The 24,414-nt window shown below is 42.0% G+C and overlaps 1 protein-coding gene and 1 pseudogene across 2 annotated transcripts in view; one reads left to right on the top strand and one right to left on the bottom strand.

The window, feature by feature from the left end:
• MMS19 (MMS19 homolog, cytosolic iron-sulfur assembly component) overlaps positions 1-24,127 on the bottom strand; it is a 31,987-nt gene extending 7,860 nt beyond the window's left edge. Inside the window, exons 1-13 of one of the 2 annotated variants that reach the window (XM_024563169.3) lie at positions 23,959-24,127; positions 11,982-12,030; positions 9,891-9,991; positions 8,992-9,077; positions 8,528-8,602; positions 8,043-8,112; positions 7,540-7,668; positions 7,389-7,450; positions 2,161-2,247; positions 1,641-1,715; positions 1,156-1,233; positions 485-623; positions 69-223 (exon numbers count right to left, since the gene is read on the bottom strand). In XM_024563169.3, coding sequence (XP_024418937.2) covers positions 69-223; positions 485-623; positions 1,156-1,233; positions 1,641-1,715; positions 2,161-2,247; positions 7,389-7,450; positions 7,540-7,668; positions 8,043-8,112; positions 8,528-8,602; positions 8,992-9,077; positions 9,891-9,991; positions 11,982-12,030; positions 23,959-24,070 — 1,218 coding nt within the window. In that variant the 5' untranslated portion in view covers positions 24,071-24,127. The remainder of the gene's footprint in view (positions 1-68; positions 224-484; positions 624-1,155; positions 1,234-1,640; positions 1,716-2,160; positions 2,248-7,388; positions 7,451-7,539; positions 7,669-8,042; positions 8,113-8,527; positions 8,603-8,991; positions 9,078-9,890; positions 9,992-11,981; positions 12,031-23,958) is intronic. The other variant, XM_024563170.3, reaches the window with a different exon arrangement.
• On the top strand, positions 17,340-20,772 carry LOC128780771 (large ribosomal subunit protein uL4 pseudogene; annotated as a pseudogene).
• Positions 24,128-24,414: the final 287 nt, after the last annotated feature.

Genomic DNA, 24,414 nt, shown 5'->3' with positions numbered 1-24,414 from the left:
GCTCTCTCTGTGAGAAAGGGATCCTAGCAAGGGTCCCAGCATTTTCTCAAAAGACTGCACTCCCTTACCTGACTGTGCTTGTGGAACTGTTCCAGCAGCAAAGGCAGTACGTTGCTGGTGATGTGGTCACAGCCCCGGGCAGATGCACCTGCAGCTGCCTGCAACAGTTTGGCACTAGGCCACACCAGTTTCATGTCTGGTTCACACAGGTGGTGCCTGCAGTCTAGAGAGGCAGCGCATCACATACCGGGGAGTAGGCTGAATACTGCCTGCTTTCCCTGCAGTCCATAAAGGCTGGAGTCTGAGACCTGAGACAGTTTGCTAGCAGTTACCACTGATTTTTTTTTTTTTTTTTTAATTCTAAGTAGGGTTCCAGATCCCAAATCGCTGAACATGGTAGGGCTACACATGAAAGGTCACTGGCCTTTAAGGAATTTCTCTCTGTTCTGTTCACTCCCTTTTCTGACTTCCATGGCCCCATTACCCTGTAGAATGTTGCTAAGGAAGAAGTCAAGGAGGTCCTCAGCATCAGCCCTCAGCACAGAGCGAGACAAACACGCAGTCAGGGAGTGGAGGGCCGCCAGGCCCTCGGCCTCCACCCGCTCACTTGCCGTCTGGAACACCTGTCAGGGAGGGATCCCATGGCTACTGAGGTGAGCCTGCACCAAGTGGGACCCTACCCACCCACTACCTATTTTCTTGGGCAGGGGGGAGGTTCAGAACCTTTAAAGCACAGCAATAAAAACTAATACCTCAGATGAGTTTCTTCTTAATTGGTATATTCTCACCAAGTCCTTAGTCCCACTGGGATTCATACGCATACTTTTGAGAAACAGAATGCCATCTTTGAGACACCACTGGGACTCCTCATCTGGGGTATCTTCCCCTCTCCCTCTATTCAGCATGGTGCCACAGGCACCATGACTATGCTCCTTACTACGGATGGACAGGAAGTGGGCACTGTGCAAAGGTGATTAAGGGCTATCACCAAGCAGCTGATCCTCACACAGGGACTCTCTCCCTTGTCATTCAACTAGAAGTATGCCCATTGCTTGCTTGTTGAATAACCAGGCACAGCTCAAGAGAGTGTATTATTTCCCCTAACGCCTGACAAATGGGAGTTAGTAATAGTGAATTTATCTAAGTAACACTCACCTCTCTGCGGATAGAAATCCAAAGGCTGGGGAGGAAGTCCTTCAGTTCCTTCTGTCCATACACAGTACAGCAAGCATTCTGCCAAAAAAGTGCAGGTATCAACTATTTACGCACTCAGACTTCCTAAGATATGCAGGTACCTCAGCATAATGGCATCTGAAGCCTGGCTCTCAGCAGAAAAATCAGCAAGATTTTAAAATCGTAATACCCAGGGCAAGAAAAATAGGTGCTCGCCCTCACTGATGAAAAATAAGCTCCAAGAGGGAGCCCTGGTCAGTCTTCCCTTGGCTGCAACTCAGTTACTACAGGACAACACAACACGCAGCTGGGCCTTTAGGCCAACACATAGGTCCAGATCCTGGTATCCCTCTTTTGAGGCCCACTGACCTGTGTCCTGGCTCTCCAAAAATCTACAATCCCTTAGCTACCCGCTAGCCGAGTTTGTCTAAAGGCAACTGGACCCTGGAAGAAGAAAAACCACTCACCAGAGTCTGCAGAGAATCCAGCTTGGCACTCAGAATCTCGGAATCCACCTTCTCAATCAGCAGAGGCAGCAGGAACTGTGGGGGAGACAGAAGAACTGAAGTCTGAGATAGGTAGTGCCGCAGCCCCACCAAGGCCAACCATAGCCTTACTGCCACCTGTCCCCAGGGCAGGTGCTATGCCAAGGGGCGATTCTTGCGTCAGGAGTTGTGACTTTAAGCCAACCTTCCTGCCAAGATGAGGCCAGACTCCCAGTTACCTGAAAAATGGTTGGCAAATCTATAGACTTTAAAAGATTAGCTCTAAATAGGGATTAGATTACTATTTTAAAGAAGAGATGGTGAAGTTTTCTACATTGAAGGTCTGAAGGAACTTGCCACACAAGCCTGAAGACACTTGCAGGATGTCATACCTTAAAGTGTATAGTGGATCTTTCTTTTCCCACATGTTTTTACTGTTCTGTTCTTTATTCAGGGCCTTCTATGAGTCGAGGCTACATGCCCTAACTGTGGTCAGACTTACCTCAGCAAATCGTGGTGTGGAAGCCAGCACAGCTCGGAGACTCAGGATGAGATCTTCTCTCTGGATACCATAGGGATCATTAGGTGGCTGGAAAAAGGAGAAGGGCAATGGGTTTGCATAGCTCTTTGGACATAGGCTTGAACCTGACAACCCAAAGATCAGGGTGGTATTTATACCCAGTCTGGCAGAATAGTATGACATAAGGCTCCAGCAGGAAGACATGCTCACTCTTATGCATTCCTTGGGCATGTTTGTCTTTGGAGCACTTATTTTCTGTATGGTCACAGTTTCTATCTGATCTGTCTTCTCAGAGATAAGCACCATTAACTTTCTGGTGCATTACTTTCTTCTCTGTATATATATATATATTATGGCTACGTTAGTGGACACTGTTCCCTTTTAAAATATATACTTTTAGAAAATGTGATTGTTTTGTACATATCATTTATAATTTATTTTTTCACTTAACACATTAGGAACATTTTTCCATGGTATTAAATTAATTTTTCATAATACTAGTTTTAGGGGCTGATACTATTCCATTGTGTGGTTGAGCCACAATTTATTTTAAAAACTCCCCTTTGATGGACATTTTTATTAATTTTTTTACTGTTATAAAAAAGCTGTAATTCTGGCAATACAGAAAAGCACTGATGGTTTTCGCATCAAGATGGCAGATTGAAAACGTGCACCAGAGTTTCCTTTCCCTTTTTAGAAACCCCATGAAAAATATAGTTAAAGGGATTTTCTTTTCTTTTTAAAAGATAACAAGTTAAAGGTTGAAGAGAACAGGGTAAGAGATATTAGCAACAAAATCTTAGAAGCTGAGAAGCAGATGGGTAAGAAGAAAATAACTTAGCAGAGCCAAAACCAGAATCCTCAGCAGGTGTGACGCAAGCTAAATAACCACATAACCACCCGTATACAGGCCTTGGAAAGCTTCACAACTGGCAGCACCCGGCTCCTCTGGAATTGGAGGTGGGGTTAGAGAAGCGAACTGACCTCCTAGATTGCCTCCCAACTCCCCCTTAACTGCAGCATCTGAAGGTTTAATTCTCTGGATAGGGTAGGACAGGTTTCCAGTCTTGGAAATGTAAGTGTAATTGAGAGCCTGGGTGCTGAACCAAAAAAGGAGGTCCAAGTAATGTAGTACTAGGTGCTGAAGTTTTCTAGCCTTTACACCCCCTCTGCTTGTAGCCAGACCTCTCCTCTCGGGAAGTCTAAGGTCTTTTTCTAGAAGAACCTGACTAGCCCCAAAAAGGAGAACACACTGGGGGTTTTCCAGACTGTCCATGTAAGCCCTTCTATAGTGAAGCTCACAGTCAACAAGCCTGTTCCATGTGCTCCAAGATCCTACTTTGATCTTTTTATAACCCTCACTTTGAAACATGTGCAAACTCCCAAGTATTACCAGTTATCTGAACAAAGCCTCTAACCTGGAAACAGAGACCAAAATAAATTGAAGAAAACTTGGAGGAAACAAAGATCACATATGTAGGGAGAAGAAATATTTAAAAACAATATATCAGTATTTTCAAAAAAGATAAAATAACTCATCTATGAATTAAATAAGAACAGAAAGTTGTAACACTTCCTCTTCCCCCAGAAAAAAAGCACATTCAGAGATTATCAACAACAACAAAAGATCTTAGAAATTCAAAGTGTGAAGGCAGAAATGAAAAAAAAAATCAATAGAAGGGGTTGCAGGGAGGTGTGCTTCTTCTGTCCTCAGGCTCATTCCTCGGGCTAACCATTGCAGGCTGCAATTCCCAGGCTCCCCAGTTTTTGTTAAATACTCTCAGCCCCTGGGATCCAGTAACATTAACTCTTTCCTTTGTCCCTCCAGCCTAGGGGTGGTAATTGCTTCCTGCTATTGATAATCTCTGGGTTGCCTCATTTTTGGCTCCTCAGTTCTTTCATCACTTGTATAAACAATTTCCTGCATTATTTCTGTTTTAAATACCAAAGTGGTTTCTGTTTATGGCTTGAATGATAGAAAAAATTGTGCAATTCTCTCATAAAATGACAAAAATATAGAGGTAGAAAATATGAAAGAAAAGGTAAGAGATTCAGAGGTCTAACAAAAGATTAATAGGAGTTTCAAATAACAGAAACAGAGAAATAGAAGAAATAGAGGGGAAGAAACACAAGAAAATTTCCCAGGGCTAAAGGACACACATTTCTAGATTGATAGGGCCTACCAAGTATCAAATACAATGCATAAAAACAGACCCACAGTAAGACACATCACTGTGAAATTTCAGTATATGGAGGGAAAAATCAAACTTAAAAGCTTACAGAAAGGAGGGGGAAAGGTAAATACAAAGGTTTACGAATCAGAAGGAATTTAGACTTCTCCATGGAACTGAAAACTAGAGGTAAATGAAGAGATGCCTTCAAAATCTTGGAGGAAAAGAATTTCCATTCTTGAAGTTTATACCAATGTTATTAATAAGTGGGAAGAAGGATTGAAGACCTTTTAGATTCACAAAATCTAGAAACTTTTCACTTTTATGTATACTCTCTCAAGAAGCTAACAAAAATGCACACCCCCAAAATGAGGGAGGAAACCATAAAGACAGACATACATGAACACAGGAAATAGAAAATCTGATCCAAGAGAAAGGACAAAGGGTTTCTAGGATGACGGTGAAGGGAGAGTCGGTATCCACTCTGCAGCAGGAGTGGGAAGCAACCAGTTGAGACTGTACGGCCAAGCTAATAGTGTTACATTTACAAATGGTTGAAAAAAATCAAAAGAAGAACACCTGTGACGTGAAAGTGTATGAAACTGAAATTCATATGTCCATAAATTAAGTTTAAAACATTTTTATTCTCTAATTACAGTTTACTTTCAATATGATTTTGTATTGGTTTTAGGTATATGGTATAGTGGTTAGACAATCGTATACTTTACAAAGTATATCCCCGATATTTCCAGTACCCACCTGGCAATATATATAGTTATCACAATATTATTGACTCCATAAGTTAAGTTTTATTGCAATGAAGCCACTGTACCATGTTGCAGTGTCTAGGCTGTTTTTGTGCTAGAACAGCAGAATTAAGGAGCTGCAACAGAGACCAGATGGCTTGCAAAGCCTAAAATAAATATTATCTGCCCCTTTACAGAAGAAGTTTGCACCCTCTGCTCTAGAGGGAGCATATAGGTATAGTGAAAGTCAAATGAACCGTCACTCATACCGACGTGATCCACTAGGATGATGGCATATGGCCAAAATGTATTGATAAAACCATAAAAAATATTTCTAACACAAACACTTTGACACTATAAGCCAGGTGTCTCTATTTTTTTTTTTAATCCACACCAGAGGACATGTTTTTCATTGCTTTTAGAGACAGTGGAAAGGGGGCAGGAGGAGAGGGCAGAGAGAGAGAAATATCAATATGAGAGAGAAACATCAATAGGGTTGCCTCTCGTACACGCCCTGACCAGGGATCAAACCCACAACCTGGGTATGTGCCCTGACCAGGAACTGAACCAGTGACCTTTTTGTCTACGAGACAACACTCCAATCAACTGAGTCACACTGGCCAGGGTGACTGAACAGAGCTTTCTGTTCCCCATAAACTGCAGTGCGGAACACACAAAAATCTGCTAGGAGAAAGATTCTCCTATCATTATCTATAACCTTGTTTTGCCTAGACTATCTCTGAGAAAATATATAACCTGTTGGGAGCAGTGATTATCTCTGAAGGGAAAATGTGTGGTGGCTATAAAGGGGTATAGAGAGGCTTAATTCTTTATTCTTTACATGTTGAATCATGCTCATTTGTATTACTTTTCAAAAAAAAAATGACACACTCCTCCTTGCTCTCAAATTATAAATGCATATATTCCAACGATTCTGCTTTAATGAATTTATACTGTTGTTAGACCCACATATATGTGAAATGATGTATGTACAGGAGTATGTCAATTGCAGCACTGCTTGTAACAGCAAAAGATTGGCAACCAACCTTAATCCCACAGAGGACTAGTGAAATAAATTAGGTATTTCCAAGCAAAGGAATATTACACAGCCTCAGAGAATAAAGAGCTAATTTATATACTGATACAGAACACTTTCCAAGATATACTATTAAGTGAAAAAGGCAAAGTACAGGAAAAGTATATATATGTATGTGCTCCATTTGGGGGGAGAGAGGGACATAAATCATTTGCTTACATGTGAATGAAAAAAGCTCTGTACAGACATAACATAAAAGTAGCTGACAATGGAGAAAGAAACTTGACAGGTAGATTTTTTTTACCTTTTGAATTTTGAATCATGTGAATGTTTTACTTTCTCAAAACCAAGACAAAATAAAATAAAGCAAAATCAGAGAAGCCTGGCAACCTAACAGAAAGTTTTGAAGATTCCAAAGATGTAAGTTCTGAGTTAGAAATAATGATACTGACTACAAAAGAGATGAAAAGAATTTCAGGAGAGAGGTGGTTCCAAGCAACACAGTGTCAGCTGGAATAAGCTGGTAAGAAATTCCCTATGGCAAGGATGGCTGTGTAACTTTAAAGGCAACAAAAGTAGATACTCAGATATTGTCTGGTATGCTGTGATATAACTCATTTCATTTCTTCCAAGCTACTAATGCTTGCAGTAATGAGACCCTAAATATATGGAAACAAGGGAAATCAAGATGCAGAATGAGAAGTTCCAAGGGGGCCAGAGCAAACACCTCCTGTACATACTCTGCTCAAATGTGTCTTGTTTTGTCAATTTGTTTCTATTGCCTGAGATGCCCCCTTGGACTCCAGGATCATATCCTAGGCATCCCTCAGAAATCAACTGAAACCCTATCTATCTTATCTGTGAGGTCAGTTCTTGCCTACTCTAGCTCACACTGAACTCTGTCTTTTCTGAAAAACTATAGCATCACTTGTTTTGGTCCATAATCTCATACTGTTACTTAAATGTTTCAGCTTTCAAGGGCAAGAACCATGTTTTGCAATCCTGTAGCCCTCAGCACTAAGTACAATGGTAAAGATCTTAAAGATCCCCCTAAATACCTGCTGGATTGAATCATTCCTCTGATGGCAAATGCTTCTCCACTTCCCAGTTTACTAAAATGTAAGTTCCTAAGGATGGGGTCTCTTTTGTTCATTGTTATACCCTCAATGCTTAGAACTGGGACTGGCACAGAGCAGGTGCTCAATGAATATTTACATAAATGAATGAATGAACAAACGAATAAAAGGTGCTACTTACAGGGGTAAAATCAATAGGGAAATAACAGGATGTCACTTCAAACAACTCCTCCACAAAGGGTCCTAAAGTAACAGAGAAAGAATGAGGTTGACTTAATAAGCTTCACTCATCTGACAAGCCTCAACCACTAATTCAAGGCTATAGGATATACCCAGGTTATAGTCCCTGGAGATGAGGTCATGGACGATGCGGAAGGCCACCAGAAGATTCCGGGGATCCTTTTCCCCATCCATCACTTGGATGAAGCCAAAGGTGAAGTCAGCTCCTAGACCCTTCAGCTCTGGGGAAGAGAGAACAAGGTCACTACTGTCCCATGCAGTAGAAAGTTGGGCTTTCTTCTGGCTGGTGTTCTCCCATTATCACTGCCTCCCTTTTCCTGCCTCCCAGAGAGGACCCTCCCCCTCTCCCCCCAACTCAGCGAAGAAGAGATGTGCAACAATATATAACTGTTACAGAGGTAAGAATTTAAGCATCAGCCCAAATTCTACCCTTCCTTTACTTTATCGGGGAGTGAGTAGACCCCAGTTTCCCAATATCATTCTCTCAGCATATTAGCTCTTCTATATAACCCCCAGGCTCAAATGCATCCTGGTATTGGAGGAAATAAAAGGATGTGCTCAATTTTCAGATTTCCTAGAGAGACCTGCCTCTTACCTTCTTCCCGAGTTTGCATAAAGTTGGTGATAATACTGTAGACTGTGTGCCGGTCCACCTGTGGCAAGGACTTGGAGGTGGGAGAGACAAGAAATAAGTAAAGAGAGTGCTCGAAGAATAACTCAGCTGACAAAACTACCCCCTGCTTTACAATCTCTAAGAAGGCAGTGCTCTTTATAACAGTATAAGATGAACCTGAAGAAAGGTAGAGAAAAGACATGGCTATTAGCCCAGCATTTCAGCAGTGGGGCCAATAACCAAAACCTGTCTGCTATATGCCTTACTTTCTTTAGGTGTAAGAAGACACAGGCCAGACAGAATGGCATGCCTACCTCTTCTCACATAGTACTGAGGAACAGTGCGTAAACATGGTCAGAGACCTGGAACAGTAAGAACTTCGAAGGCAAATTTTTTTTTTGCTATCTAATTCTGGTTATGTGAAAGGCTGACAGACAGAAAATACCAAAGTGATTGTTACCACTCACTTGTACATGGACTTCCTGAAAGATGGCTTTAAGCACAGAGACAGCCAGCCCTGGGGGCAGGGCCACACACAGGCTCTGGGGAGAAGAGGAGACAAGTGAGCGCCCCAGGAATTCTAGCATGGCCTTCAAGACACAGCCCTAAGACAGGCCTAATTAGCTACAGTGGGAATCACAACACTCAGGTTCAGCAAGAAGTGAGAAACGTGGTCCCTTTTCTCAAGTTGATTAGTTCTCTGCCATATCTTCCAGGCTGGTTCTGAATTCCAGTCCCCAAAGGATACTTTTACTTTCTAAAGTAAATCAGACTGAAAACCGAAGTGAAGCTGGCTGACAACTAGCTTAGTCGCACATTGGGCATCTGCTCCTCAGCACTCGAAGCCTCATCCCCAAAGGGCAAAGGGAGAATTCACTGGAAAGGGGCTCCTGCAAACATGGTGTGTAATGAAAAAAAAAAAAGGACTCACAAGTGCCCTCAAACCCCGCAGGACAGATGGGATCACAAGATGATGGTCCTTCAGCCTGTTCTCATAGAATAGGATCAGGTGTACCACTGCACAAACCAGAAATCCAGCCATTAGTTCACACAGGCTGGGGGAGGGCTCCCCAGGTTTGTTCCTTCCCAGAGTTTCTGAGGGCTGATATTGCTTGGGCTTCACTACAAATTTTTTCCTTCACCAAGAACTATGTCCCATGCCCTCTCACTTGAGGATGCCTTGATTAGACAGGAAAATAGGTGAACATCTTTTATTATCCATTCTCACAGAGCTCCACCGTCAAACCCATTCTCAATCCCAGAACTGTCTTTCCATAGAACTGGGGCTGGCAAACTTTCTCAAGGGGTCATGTAGTACATATTTCAGGCTTGCAGGACATAGTATCTGTCACAACTACTCAACTCTGCTCAACTCGGCCACTGTTACTAAATGCAGCTCAAATAATAGGTAAATAAATGGGTGTGGTTATATGCTAATAAGTAACTTTATTTATAAAAACAGGCTGCAGTTTGCCTACACCTGCTATAGAAGAAAAATAACTTGGTGGCTTTTTTCCTTAGGACTTCAAAGCACTTTGATATTTCATTACTTTTCCACTCCATCTATAAGACACTACTTAGTCCATTTTATAGAGAGGGGAGGATACTGGGGAAAAAAACTGTCTAAAATCCGAGACTGTCTTGTTTTCTGTTTCAATTCTTACCATTTCTGTGACATACACCCATGAGAAGGAAGACCCTGAATTAGTTCACAAATACCTCCTGCCATTCCTTCCTCCCTCCCACCCTGTAAGATTGGCCTGAATAGACAAGCAAGGCCTTGCTTGGCTCAGCAATCCAGGGAGACACTCCTCCTAGTGATGCCAGTACCTTCCTTCTCCAGGAGCAAGGAGTGACACTGGAGTAGCACCTGTGACAAAAGCTGGATTCCTCGTGCCCGAGTTCGGGGTTCTGGATTCTCTAGAGAAGACCTGGGAGGAAGTAGGATAGAGAGAGCCTGACATTACCCAGTTCAAACTTTTAAGGAAGTGAATTATTTTGCAATTAGTTACACTCATCCTCTGGGCATGGAAGCCAGCAGAGGAAGGTATTCTGGAGGTGCTTAGTATGACAAACAACAGTAAGGCCAGAGCCTAAAGGACCAATCCCCAGATGATCTGGCATCATTAAAGGAACCTGTGACACCACAGCCACCAGAAGTGTCCATCTATAGGCAGTGACTGGGCACTGAGCTTACTCTTTCTCCACAGTGGTACAACTGTGACATTCCTCTAAAGTACAGCTTAGCGGCTACCCACAGGGCTCAGGAGATAACTGGCTGCAGTTATCAAAACGGGGAGAACAAATGTATTTACTACTGAAGAAAAAAAGCTGAGAGCACCCACCAGGATCTTAGGGGGAAAAACCCCAACAATGTTGTAACTGGAAGTTTACAAAGTAATGGCCAAAATACAGGTTTTAACTATTTAGGATTTCTAATATGGAAGGGCCTGAACTGAGGTAACACGGAAGTGATTTATTGGCAACATAGCTCTATAGAGATTACATTTAAATACACTAGAAGGAAGGAATCTAAGCCAGCAATTACAGGAGGTGGAAGATTTCTGAGGGAGAGCTGGCCAGGATATTTCAGTGAAACCTCAAGGATGAAGGTATCTGTACCTAGGGGTAAAGGGGAAAAATGACATCCCTCTTAACAGGATCCCTAGGATAGGAACTTATAGAAAGGTCCCTGCTAAGGAGTAGAAAATTGTGCATTTAAAAATAAACCAAGGCACACAAATGCTCAGAGAAGCATTATTCAGAATAGCCAAAATTTGGAAACACCTAAACATCCATCAACGGATAAATGGTTAAATAAAATGTGGTATATCCATACAATAGAATATTACTCAGCAAGAAGTGAAAGACTGGCATGCGCTACAGCAGGGATGAACTCCTCATGAAAGCATTACGCTATGTGAAAGAAACCAGACAGAAAAGGCCATATATGATGTGATTCCACCTAATGTGAAATGCAGAACAGGTAAATCCATAGAGGCAGAAAACAGATTAGTGGTTGCCAGGGGCTGGGAAGGGGAGGGGATGAGAAGTGACTGCTAATGGGCACAGGGTTTCTTGTCTAGGGTAACAAAGATGTTCTAAAATTGACTGTGGGAAGGGCTGCACAAATATGCGAATACATGTTTTTAAATGGTGAACGTTATAGGTGAATTATATCTCAATAAAGGTGTTATTTTTTTTAAAGAATGGACAAAGGCCAGAATAACAAGCAGAAAGGCCAAATGGTTGCTTATGTAGGAGAAATGCATAATGATGACTTATTCCCCCCTCCATTTTCTACTTTTCTGTTTTAAAGACACGGCCATGACTATCAACAACCTTTGCTAAAACTTGTCAATTAATTGGTCTACCAAGTATGAAAGATGAGGAAAGCAGACTACAAGCACATACTTCCTTTGGTGCTTGGAATATCTTGTTGTAACACTGGTCTTCCAGCTGTTTTCCCAAACCTTCTCCTATAGTGGTGATCTGGTACAAGGTCCTGGCAACTCCCCAGGCAGGACCCAAGGTAGGTCTGAGTCAGATCCAGGATGCCTAGGATCCCACTGGGGGCAGGTGGGTCTAAAGCAGCACAGAAGGAACCCCAGTTCTAATTAAATGATAGTTGATGGCCTTCAACCACCCACCTCACTCCAAATCTGTGGGCTGATCCAGGAGCTACTATGGCCCACAGGCTGTGTGTTCCCAGCACTTCCTTAGGAGCCTTACTTAGGTGGCACAAAACTGTTTTCAGGAGAAACACAGGCTTAGCCTGAGGTACTGATGAGGGGGTGGGGATGGGTGGGCTATAGTAGTAGAAAGTCAGGACCAATTAGTTCCAGGAAAGCAGCAGTGTACAAAATAACTTTTTGAGGCTAGGCTAGAGAAGCACATTCTAGAGCAGAGGCTCTTTCTTACCCAAGGGCTTCCACCACTTGTAACACTGTATAGCTTCCAGATTTCACATCTAGAGGAAACAAAAGAAAAGAAATATGAAAAAGAAAAAACAAAACGCCATCCCAGGGTTCAATGCCTCTCAGAGCAATGTTACCTGCCTACTGTAGGTGTGCACCTGTGAGGCCCACTGTGTTTGCCAAGAGCATACCCCCACCCCCCCGAGAAGCATTTCTCTAACACTCCAAATATACAGTTTCAAGTACAAAAACTGAAAAGTAACTATATCATTTGTAGATTATACATGTACATGACTATATATAGAATATACAAGAGAAAAACTGAAAAAAAAATTACAAATAATTTGTTAGGGTGGCTGGGTAGAAAATTATTATTATGAAATTAAGAACCTTCACACACACATAAGCCTGTCAAATAATATAAAGGAAAAAAGATATTATTTACAATAGTCCCCACCCCCCCAAAAAAGTAAAGTAAAATATCTGGATATAAACTTTAAAAATGTGAAAACTAATGGTGAAAACTTTAAAGCACCACTGAGGACCACAAAAGAAAACTCAAGTAGAAAGTGCAAATAAATACACACAGAACTAGGAAAATTCTGAAAAAGAGTAATGGGGGAGGAAGGGAAGTAAGACCTTCCAGATATTAAAAGATTGTTATACTTTTACATATACTTGTAAATTTCTATAATAAAAGTAAAAAAAAAAAATCCAACCAGTGTAATAAGAGTTCATATTCAAAGAAATCAATGGTACAGAAATAGTCCAGAAAGTGCCCTGACCAGTGTGTCGCTCAGTGGGTTGGGTGTCCTCCCACAAAGCAAAAGGTCACCAGTTCGTTTCCTGGTCAGGGCACATGCCTACGTGGCAGGTCTGGTCTCAGGTCTGGGGGGGCGGGGAGTAGTGGGGTGCGTACTAGAGAGGCAACTGAGAAAGGCAACTGATCCATGTTTCTCTTCCTCTCTCTCTCCCTCCCTGCCCCTCTCTTTAAAAAAAATAAGTAAAATCTTTCAAAAAAGGAAGTCCAGAAAGAGATACAAATACATGAGAATAAATGATTTTTAAAATCATATTTTAATTAATGGGGAAAACATAGACTATTCAATAAATGGTGTTGAGGACACTGAATAGATATTTGAAAAAAATTAACACTGGCTCTAAATATTTCACCAAAATTTTCAAGTAGATTAAAGAAAGAACTATGAGAGAAAAATTTAAAGTATAACAAAAGTCAGAAGCCATAAAAGAAAGACTTCAAAAATAAACGACATTGAAAAAAAAGTGGGTTTTCTGCAAGGCAAAATACCATAAAACAAACTGTGAAAAATATTTGCAATTCTTGTAACAAAAGGCTGTTGTACCAATATATAGAGAGCTCCTACAAATCAAAGAGAAAAAGACCCACAATTTTAAAGTGGATAAAACCAAAAAAAAAAAAAGAAAAAGAAAAGAAATGAACAGACATTCCACAGAAGATGCTCAACCATATTCACAATAGAAATGCAAATTAAGTTATACACAAACTTTTTTGTTTTTAACTTACTGGATTGGCAAAAATAAAAAAGCTTTATAACACTTATGTTGGTGATGATATGCAGAAAAAGGCACTCTTATACATTGTAGGTGGAGTATGTGGATAAGACTCCTTTAGGGAGAGTAATTTCACAATTACAAGCGTACATATGCTTTAACACAGGAAATCTCAAAAATTTATTCTATATACTTGTAAAAATGTAAAATAACACATGGACAGGTGATTCATTACAGAATTACTTACAACAGCAAATGACTGCAAACAACAAATGGCCATCAGTAAAATGGAATTCTCTGTAGCTACTTAAAGAAAAAGTGAAAGAAAACATGAAGAACCCCCCCCCCACACACACACACATAGACACAGATAATGGGACAAAATCTAAAAGCAGAACAGTGTACATAAATAGTACGTTTTCACTAATGCCATTTTTCTGTTCTAGGACTTATTGATAATTGAGGATACCACACTGCAATTAGCCATCCTGAATCCTTAAGACTCCTCTGGTCTGTGAAAGTTTCCCAGTCTTCCAGGTTTTCAAGACCTTGACATTTTAAAGAGGCATTTTATAGAATATCCCTCAATTTGGGTTTGTGTGATGTTTTCCTCAGGTTTACACTGAGGATATGGATTTTGGGAAGAACACAGAGGTGAAGTGCCCTTCTCATCATTTCATACGAGGGGTATAAGAGATCCAGATGACTTATCACTGATGATTTTAACTTTGATCATTTGGTTAAGGTAGTGCCGAGGTCTCTGCACTACGCAGTCATCGAGTTTCCCTCTCCTGTACTCTTCCCTTTAGGAGTCACTATTTCCAGCCCACCGGCAAGGTGAAGGGGCGGGGGTGGAGATTAAGTTCCATTTTCCTAGAAGGAGGAGCATCCATATACCTATATTATTTTGAATTTTTTCTGTAAGGAAGATTCATCTCTCCTCTCCCCTTTATTTGTTCAGTTGTTTACTTTATTTTCATTTTTATTGTATTTTTTCCATTACCATTTAGTCCCGTTATATCCCCTCCCACCCCTCAAACACCACACTGTTGTCCATGTCCATGAGTGCTTTTCCCTCTCAATTGTTTATTTTATATCAGCACAGACTCTAATCCATGACTAGGTTATTTTGTTGCTCAAATTATCCTACCTCTAACCACTGGGAGCTTTTGCAGGTTGGCCACCATGACCTTTTGACATGGCCCATCCTCTTTACTGTCATTTCATTCAGCGTTGTTTCCTTATAATGTTCGTGAAATGCTGTAGGAACTTAACCCTTGTTTATGTCAATTAGCCTCTGTAAAACTGGTTTGTTTCTAAGTCGTTTTGCTTAAAGTCACAGAACCTATCAAAGACATTAGAGGACTTATTGTACTACATGCAGGCTTATCTTGTAATTTCCCTGCTCCAGCCCTAGAATCAGCCTTTTTTTCAAGCCCTGAGTCCTTTTAATGGAGAATAGTATTAGAAACCAAGATGTGGGTGTGGCTATGCTCATTGCTATTGTGGTAGTCACTGCTTCTAGGCTTTCCTTAGCAGAGAGCTGGGAAATATATGTATGTATTCTAACACAATATCTATCATTACTTTTGTATCTATATATATTTTTAAATTTTTATTTATTGATTTTTTAAGAGAAAAACACATCAAATTGTTGTTCCACTTATTTATACATCCATATATATTTAACTAAGCGTAAGATCATATTACCCCTGGCTGGTGTGGCTCAGTGGAATGAGTGCCAGCCTGAGAACCAAAAGGTTGCCGGTTTAATTCCCAGTCAGGGCACATGCACGGGTTGCGAGCCAGGTCCCCAGTTGGGGAGGCAGGGTGCAAGAGGCAACTGATTGATGTATCTCTCACACACTTATGTTTCTTTCCCTCTCTCCACTCTCTCTAAAAATAAATAAATGAAATCTTAAAAAAAAAAAAAAGTTCCACAGGACTTGACTGGTGTGGCTCAGTTGGTTGGACATCCTCCTACGAAATGAAAAATCACCAGTCTGACTCCTGGTCAGGGCACAAGCCTGGGTTGTGGGCCAGGTCTCTGGTTGGGGGTATGTGAGAGGCAACCGATCCAGCTTCTCTCGCACAAAGATGTTTCTCTCCCTCTCCTTCTCCCTCCCTTCCCCTCTCTCTGAAAATAAATAAAATCTTTTAAAATTAAAAAACAAAGTACCACAGTGTTCCTTCCCTGACAGTGAGAAACCTGATTCCCCTTGTTCACCATATATTGTTTTTGCAACCCCAGTAAAACGATAAATTACTCTCGGAATTGTCAACCTCTGTGAGAAACAAATTTATCCGTAGAGTGCAGGGTTTGTGCAGTTTTGTCTTTAGCCTTATAGTTTCCGGACAAAATACTGTTTCCAGAGCCACTTAGATCGGGCTTCCCCCAGCCCCATTTAGTGCATTACACTAGTAACACAGCAGAGTCACTGTCTCAGATTGCAATCCATCTCAGGATGGGAGGGAGATGTCTCGCTGTGTATCCTTTTCTGCCTTTTGAATGTTGTACCATGTAAATATATTACTTATTTTTTTAAATGCCATTATATTCACCTAGATCTAACAGAAGCATCTTAGGATATATACATATTTTTAAAAGATTTTATTTATTTTTAGAGAGAGAGGAGAGGGAGAAAGAGGGAGAGAAACATTGATGTGCGAGAGCTACATCACAAGCCCCCAGCTGGGGATCTGGCCCCCAACCCAGGCACGTTCCCTGACCGGGAATCGAACCAGCAGCAACTTTCCGGTTTGCAGGCCACCACTCAATCCACTGAGCCACACCAGCTAGGCTTAGGATATATTTTCAAGGAAGAAACAAAACGTAAAAGGTTAGCAATCTTCCTAAGGGTTTGGTTAACATAGAGGAGTTCTAGCTCAGTAAGGTATGAAATCAGGGAATTACTTTCAGCAGCCTGTTCTGGGTTCCCGACCCACTTACATCTAAATGCAGGAACTAATTAGTTAGCTCTCACCAATACCAAACTATAGGTGCAATGAATCTTCCAGTTCCCCTTAAGTTTGTGGTCTGAGAGCAACAGCTGTGGCTGAGCTGCACAGAGGCCCACTCTAGTACTAGAGTACGGGTTAAGTCCAATCAGACAGAGGAAAGTAGTGCTCTAGTTCTGATTCATAGCTCCTGACTGGCATCAATTTGAGCATCAGGCACTCTTAACCCTTGTGCCAGGATGTGGAAGGCCCAGCTGCTGCCCCTGCTCTTGAGAAAGAGCCAATGGGAAATGCACAAGCTGTAGCATAGGGGAAGGGACAGCAGCCAAACAGGACAAACCAACGAACTGCTATTTGGATTCTATGCCCTATTCCTGAATGAAGAGTGAAGAGAGATACCCATTTTGGGGTTACAAACCATAAAAGTATTTGCCCTGGCTGGTGTGGCTCAGTGGTTAGAGTGCCTGCCTACGAACCAAAGGGTCTCCAGTTCAATCCCAGTTAAGGCACATGCCTGGGTTGCATGAGAGGCAACCACACATTGATGTTTCTCTCCCTTTATCCCTCCCTACTCCTCTGTAAAAATAAATAAAAATAAAATAAAATCTTAATTAAAAAAGAAAAAAAACTTTAAACAAAAAAACATACCTTAAGTAACCAACACCCCAATCAAGATACAGAATATTTCTATCACCTGAGAAAGTTCCCTCATGCCCCCTATTAGTCAATTTCCATTTATATAGGTTGCCTCAAATTTCATAAATGAAAAAAACTTCTTCAGCACTCAGCATACATCACTAAGAAACTCGCTGCTGCTTTTTGTGTGGGAGCCATCAGGTTGAGAGGAGCATGGCCTTCTCCTCTCCCCACCATGGCGTGTGCTCGTCCACTGATACCAGTGTGCTTCAAAAAGGGGGAGTCATCTGGCAAAAACGTCACTTTGCCTGCTGTGTTCAAGAGCCCCACTGGACCAGATATTGTGAACTTTGTTCACACCAACTTGAGCAAAAACAAAAGACAGACCCGTGCTGTCTGTGAATTGGCAGGTCATCAAATCAGAGCTGAGTCTTGGGGTGCTGGCAGAGCTGGGGCTTGAATTCCCAGTTTGAGGTGGTGGGACTCATTGTTCTGGCCAGGATGCTTTTGGAAATATGGGTCGTGAGGGCCGCATGTCTGCACCAACCCAAACCTGGTGTCCTTTGCATTGCAGAAGTGCTGTGCCACTGGCTCGGCCCTGGATGCCTCAGCCTTACCAGTGCCGGTCCTGCCTAAAGGTCATCGCACTGAGGAGGTTCCCGAATTTGTTTTGGTGTGAAGATACAGTTGAAGGCTACAAAAACAAGAAGGAGGCTATTTTGCATCTAAGAAACCTAAGGCCTGGAGTAGTATCAAGAAGGTCTATGCCTCTCAGCGAATGAGAGGTGGCAAGGGCAAAATAAGAAACTGTCACTGGATCTAGCCCAGGGGACCTGGTATCATCTATAATGAGGACAGTGGAGTCATCAAAGCCTTCAGAAAACATCCCTGGAATCACTCTGCACAATGGAAGCAAACTGGACATTTTGAAATTTGCTCCCGGTGGGCACTGGGCTGTTTCTGCATTTGCACTCAAAGTGCTTTCCGTAAGTTGGATGATCTGTATGGCACTTGGCATAGAGCTGCTTCCCTTTAAAGCATCTACAACTTCCCATGCACAAGATGCTCAATACGGGCCTGAGCACATTGAAAAGCCCGGAGATCCAAAGAGCCCTCCAGCTCCACGCAAGATTCATCACAGAGTCCTGAAGGAGAAGCCACCGAAAAGCCTGAGAATCTTGTTGAAGCTTGATCCATATGCAAAGGCCATGTGCTGAAACACGATTCTTTGCCAGGCCAAGAACCACAGGCTCCAGGATGTATAAAAGCAGAAGTACTAGAAGCCAAATTAGATGAGAAGGGGGTTCCAGGCATGAAGCCTGTGGTAGGGAAGAAAGGAAAGAAGGCTGTTGGCCTTAAGCAGAAGATGCCTTTGGTGTGTAAAAAGGCCGCGGTTACCAAGACACCAGCAGCTGAGAAGAAGCCCACAGAAGAAGCCTGCAGCATAAGCTGAACTGTGTTCATTCCATAAAGGTCAAATCACTCTGGACAGCTGATTTTTGAAAACAAAACAAAATAAAACAAAACAAAACTGATCAAAGGCAATACTAAGAAAAAAAAAAGCAGCTTTATCATTACAAAGAACCATCCATTTGCCTGTGGTTCCTTGAATCCCAGGACTTGAGTGAACTCTCCTGGCAGAGACCTGTAGTCTTCATACCTGTCACAAGGAGCCCATCTTGAATTAAATGCAGAACAAACATAAAAAGTAAAGTAGGAAAGTAATACAAAACTAGGAAAAAATGAAGATATTATTTACATTAGCTTTATAGCTATCACACCATAGTAAATAAGAGTAAGGAAAACCATGAGTAAGGTGGCAAAAAACTAGAACAGTATTTTGAGAATGTTTTCAACAAAGGTGACTAAATTTAACACCTTATTCTAGTTCTGCTGAGTCTACCTCAGAAATGTCTTTCAAATATGACTGCTTTTCATCCCTACAACCAGACTATATAGCAACAGATTTCAAAATAGCCCTCCACTTTTTTGTGTGATGAAAATGTTCTGGAATTTGTAGACAGTGGTGATGGGGGCAGAACATTGTGAATATAATAAAAGCTAATTAGTTGTGCACTTAAAATGATTAAAGTGGTGAATTTTACCTCAATTAAAATTAAAAAGCCTTCTAATCCATCCATATTCTACCTAGAACTACCTCCCTATCCCGAGCATGCACAATTCCTTCGCTCCTGTTGCCTTAGACTTAACTCCTTGGGACTTGAAGTCCTTCACAGTGTAGTCCCCAAATCCCCTCTAGCCTTACCTTTCATCATGACTCCCATCATTCCGTCACATGAAATCCCAATATGTCAAGTTCTTCCATATCCTTAATCCTGTAAATATTCCCTGAGTTTGGAATGCCTCTTTTCTGCCCTTGTCAATCAGAGGAACTTCAACTCTTTAAGATCCAGCTCCAATGTCAACTCTTGTGAAACCTTCCTTGATTCCTAAAACAGAATTACTTCCTCTTCTGTTTTCTCCGTGATTGTTGTATTTGTTTTCATTCATTTGTAAAGCATTTATTGAACACCTATTCTAAGTCAGGCACGGTGTTAGGGAGCAGAGATAGAAATACAGATGGAGCTTTTAATAAAGAGCCCAATCTTTTAGGGCAGAAAGACATCTAAAGCAATCACAGTGTTAACAAGTTCAGTATTACCATAGTGATACAAATAGAGACTGGGTTAACATAAGAAAGGAGTGAAATTCTTAGGGTTATGGACCATTCCTCACTAACTTTAACTGAATCAATTCTCTTAACACTATAAATTCTCCCAAATGAAAAATATATGGAAGTACTGTTAATTACGTACTTGGACTCCTGGGATGAAAGAAGCTAATAAACAGTTAATTTAACTAGGGTACCCTCACTGGCATTAAGGAAAATAAGTCAAAGTTCCTTTCCCTAAGTTTTTCCTATGAGTCCAAGATTTGCTCTCTAAAAATGGACCTATTAGCACCTCCTTACTACCCACACTTTCCTCAGCAGGGCACCAGTTTGTGTGGGGAAAGTTGTCAAAGGAGTATTTATATGAGACTGACATAGAATGCACAATCAGACCTCTGTCGGAGTTGCAGCCACTTGAGAATCTGGAGTAGCAGCAGAGGGATGGGGGTGGTGGGGGAGGGGCTGGTATGTGAAGGAGCAGGAGAAAGAAAAATCCCAATCAGGACTCAGTTCCAATTATCCTTTCTGCTGAGGATGTCACACACTTCTCAGAACTATATTTTACTGTTTTTTTTAATCTAACAATCTTCTGGATTCAGGAATAGTGGTCTCTCAATGAATCACAAATGTGGAACAATACAATAAAGACTGAAATTAAGGGAATTCCAAATAACTGAGAAAGAAAATTTGTATCTATCACCTGTAAATTCAACATGTTCAAAAATCACTCTTCAAAACCAGCTCCATTCCCAACTCCATTTTTTGAACAAAGTACTTCTCTTTTGCTCAACTCAGGCTCAAAAACTTGGGGTCATCTTAAGAGTTCTCCCTCTCTTTCAAGCCCTATAACTAGTTAGGCCTCAAATTCCACATATTCTCCCTTTTCTTATTTCCATTAACTTAGGTAGTTTTTTACAGCACACCTATTTACAAGGGAGGACCCAAAAAATCCCCCTGGAGTTATCTTCTGGAGGGCAGGCCCCTTGCAGTACAGGCTCCCCCTCTAGGTGAGTGTTCTAGGAACCCATCTGTATCAGCGTACCAGCTGGTGGTGTTGTGAGACTGTATTCGGCTTCAGTGAAATTTTTTTGAAGACACTTTCAATGCATTCATCCATTTCATGATAATATATCTGCCCATACAGCGCTTTGAGTGTTCAGCAATTTCTGACCAAAAATGGCATGACCCCCATGCCCCACCCTCCCTTATCACCTGATCTCGCTGAGGAGCAAGTGACTCTTCCCTCCCCATGAAAAAAGTCCTCAAAGGAAATCAGTTACTGATGTGGAAGAGGTGAAACCAAAAAGGGGAGAAGCACTAAAAGGCATAAAAATTGATGAGTTCTAAAACCATTTTGAGCAGTGGAAAAAAACTCTCGATGGGTGTACTGAATCAAATGGAGAGTACTTTGAAGGTGACTGAAGTTTAAACATGTAAGAATAAATACACAATTTTTATAAATAAACTGTTTTGGGGGGTCCTCCCTCATATGCTAGTCTCCAGGTGACTCTGGTGGTAGGAATAGGAGGGTAAGATGTGGAGATGTGGACAGAAATAGCTACTAAGCAAGTTTGCTAATAAATGAGTGGTTGAGAAATAAGTACCACAGAGATTATGAAGTGTGAGATGATGTCTGGCTGGAGTAATCAGGAAACACTTGGGGGGTAGTGAGTGAGCACTCAAACCGGGCCTCCACTCCTAGGTCTAACTTTGATTAGACAGAGCTAGTGGAGGGAACTGGGAAGGAAAGCACTCAGGGAATAATAGCAAATCAAGGCGGCTGCATGGAACTAAAGGTCCAGGAGAGGACTGGTGAGAGTGAAGGGTGGGGCCAGGTAGTGCAGTCTCAGAATGCCTGGCTGAGAAGCCTTTCACCCTTAGACTGCCAGAATATTTCTCTCCCATTACTTACACCTTTGCATCTAACACTTTCATCAGAACCCAGGTAAAGAGCAAAGTGGGTGGTAGCTGCCTTTGTGATCAGAGGGTATTCCTTCTGCACTTATAACGTGTTGGTGAGGCTGCTGCTGTAGGAGTGGCTGAATAGATGCTGGTTTCTCCAGCACTGACAAAGCTTGACTTGGGATGGAGGATTAGAAAGCACATTTGATCCTCAGGATACTTCAAAACTGTCAGCCTTCAACAACCTTAACTAAAGCTGTGATCTAACACTGAGAATATCAATTTAATCCTTCTCAAATTCGCTTTCATTATGTCATTATGTGACTCCCTTGCTCAAGGATCTACAATGACTGCTATTACCTAGGTCATTTACATTCCTCTGCCTGGAATCCAAGGTCATGCATAATCCAACCCCACCAAACCTTTTCAACCTCATGTTACTACCTGTTACTCATCTGTTACTACAAACCTCCTTTCTTGGAAGGGTTAAATTACAACAGGGCTGGTGTTACAGTCTTACCTGAGCTGAGTTAAATTTAAACTAGACAATAATTTAGGCTGTTTACTTCAGGCATACAAATATAAATTTGACAAAGATATTTGTAAGAATTGGCATTCCTTATTTGTGTCTCTCAAGTGTGTTCTGAATTTGAAAAATTCAAAATTATTGTGTTCGTAATATATAAATGTGAAAGAATAGTTACAAATAACACTGACACAGCAAGGTTTTTATCTTGGTAGGGGTAAGTGTATGCATTTTTCAAAATCAGTAAACATACACTTAAAATTCGCACACTTAATGGGATATAGATTTTACACCAAAATAAACTGTAAACAAACTCTAGTTAATAATATGCTTACCCAAATATTTAGGGGGGAGTTTACTGATATCCACAATTTAAATGGATGGATAAATATGTGATACAGCAAGTTATATTAAAATGTTAATGGTAGGATATAGATGGTGAGTGTATGTGGGTTTCTTATGAAATTCTTTAGAGTTTGCAGTAAGTTTGAAAATTTTCATAAAACACTGGGGGAAATGACACGGGTAATGCACTGTACTTGATCATTGTAAGCACTGATAATACACTACACCTCCTAATGCTGTAAGCAGTTAAACTTAGTGGAATGGCAGCCTCGGGCATTTGTCCTTGATGCTTCCATGTCACTTTGCACAGACCTCTTATAGTCCTTTTCATGGTGTAGTGATGGGCACATATCTAGTGTAATTTCTACTTATATTCCTATTGCTTTGCATCTGTTTGGAGAGTAATATGTGTTCAATAACTATAAAATGAATAAAAGTGGAATTGCTAAGGACCAAAGTATTATTCTTCCTGCAGATTCCCTAGATTAATTTACCGCATAATCTGAAAGTTAATATGTTCAATTTTGAAGAGATGCATCCTTTACTTTTCCCCAAGAGAAATTTCCCCATGAGAAATTTCCAAAAATAGACAAAACTCACCTGTTTTCATGAGATTATTTTGTATTCTATTACTTAACACGAGATCTGAAGGCCTCCTAACACTAAAAAACTTAAAAAAAAATTTCCTAAAAGAGTGAAGTCTCAGAATTCCAAGGAAATCTGGAATTTCTTTTATTTAAATCTTAGCTAAGCTGTCAGAACTAGGAGATCCTTGACCTGGTCAAAAGCAGGAAACTGTAGATCTGGGAAAAGGATGAAAACAAATACCACATGAACAAGTCATGAAGCAAATTAATCAAGAACTTTACCAAGAAACGGAGGAAAAGCCTTAAGGAGGATACGCAGAACATCTCAAACTCCCTTAGGCTGGCTTCTCTCTTCTCTCTAATTACAGCCAGAGATCTGGCCGCTGGGCCACTCCCAACATGCCACGCGACTGGAGCTGAGGCTCCTGAATGCGCTTCTTCTCACTCAAACTCCCAGAAACGACGTGCTTTCGCGGCGTCAGCACCAGGGTCTAAACTGGAGCATCTGGGTCCCAGTCCCGGTTCCCCCGCCTGCCTGATCTGCGAGCCTCTGGGCCTTACGTGTGAAACAGTAATAACTCTCCTAACCCGGGCCGGCGCACAGGGTGGCTATAAAAGATGAGGGGAGTAAAGGCACTTTAAGGAAGATGCAAGCGACTATCAGTTTGTTACGGCTCTTAAGTACATGATGCTCACAACCTGCCTCAGACCAATCTCTCAAAGTCACCGCTATCCCTCACTCCCTTCCCGCCCGGCCACAGAGCTGAGGCCGCTCCCGTCTGTCGGCCCCCAAGAGAAAGCCGCGCGGCGACGTCTGCCGTACCTGCAGCCACTTGGTCAGCGGGGCCTTCCTGCTGACCCATGACGAAGTCGTGCACGAGGCCCCACAGGGCGCCCGTGGGAGCCACCGCCTCCAGATCAGCGGCGGCCGCCATGACACGAACTAGAAGCCGTGGGAGGGGAATGGGGCTGCGGCGCGGGACGGGCCTCGCGGCGCACGCGCCTACTGAACCAATCTTCTGGCGAAGACTGAGGGGGCGGGGCGCGCCCTGGATCACGTGCTGTGCCGGCTCCTGGCAAGGCAGTTTCAGGGAGGGATGGGACAGTCCTTCCCCGAGGGGCGGGGCCTGGAGTCGGGGTTGTGGCGCGGGGAGGGAAGGCCGCTTCTGGGCATGCAGCCGGGGGCTATTGAGTGCAAGTAATTCCTGGCCCTGCTACCCCGGAAACCGGCGGCGGGGCGGGCACCTGGCTGGGTGGGGCCGAGGGGCGGTACGCACCC

This window comes from Desmodus rotundus, chromosome 4 (assembly GCF_022682495.2).
Source record: "Desmodus rotundus isolate HL8 chromosome 4, HLdesRot8A.1, whole genome shotgun sequence".
NCBI lineage: Eukaryota > Metazoa > Chordata > Mammalia > Chiroptera > Phyllostomidae > Desmodus > Desmodus rotundus.
This window is presented reverse-complemented; position numbering and strand designations above follow the sequence as displayed.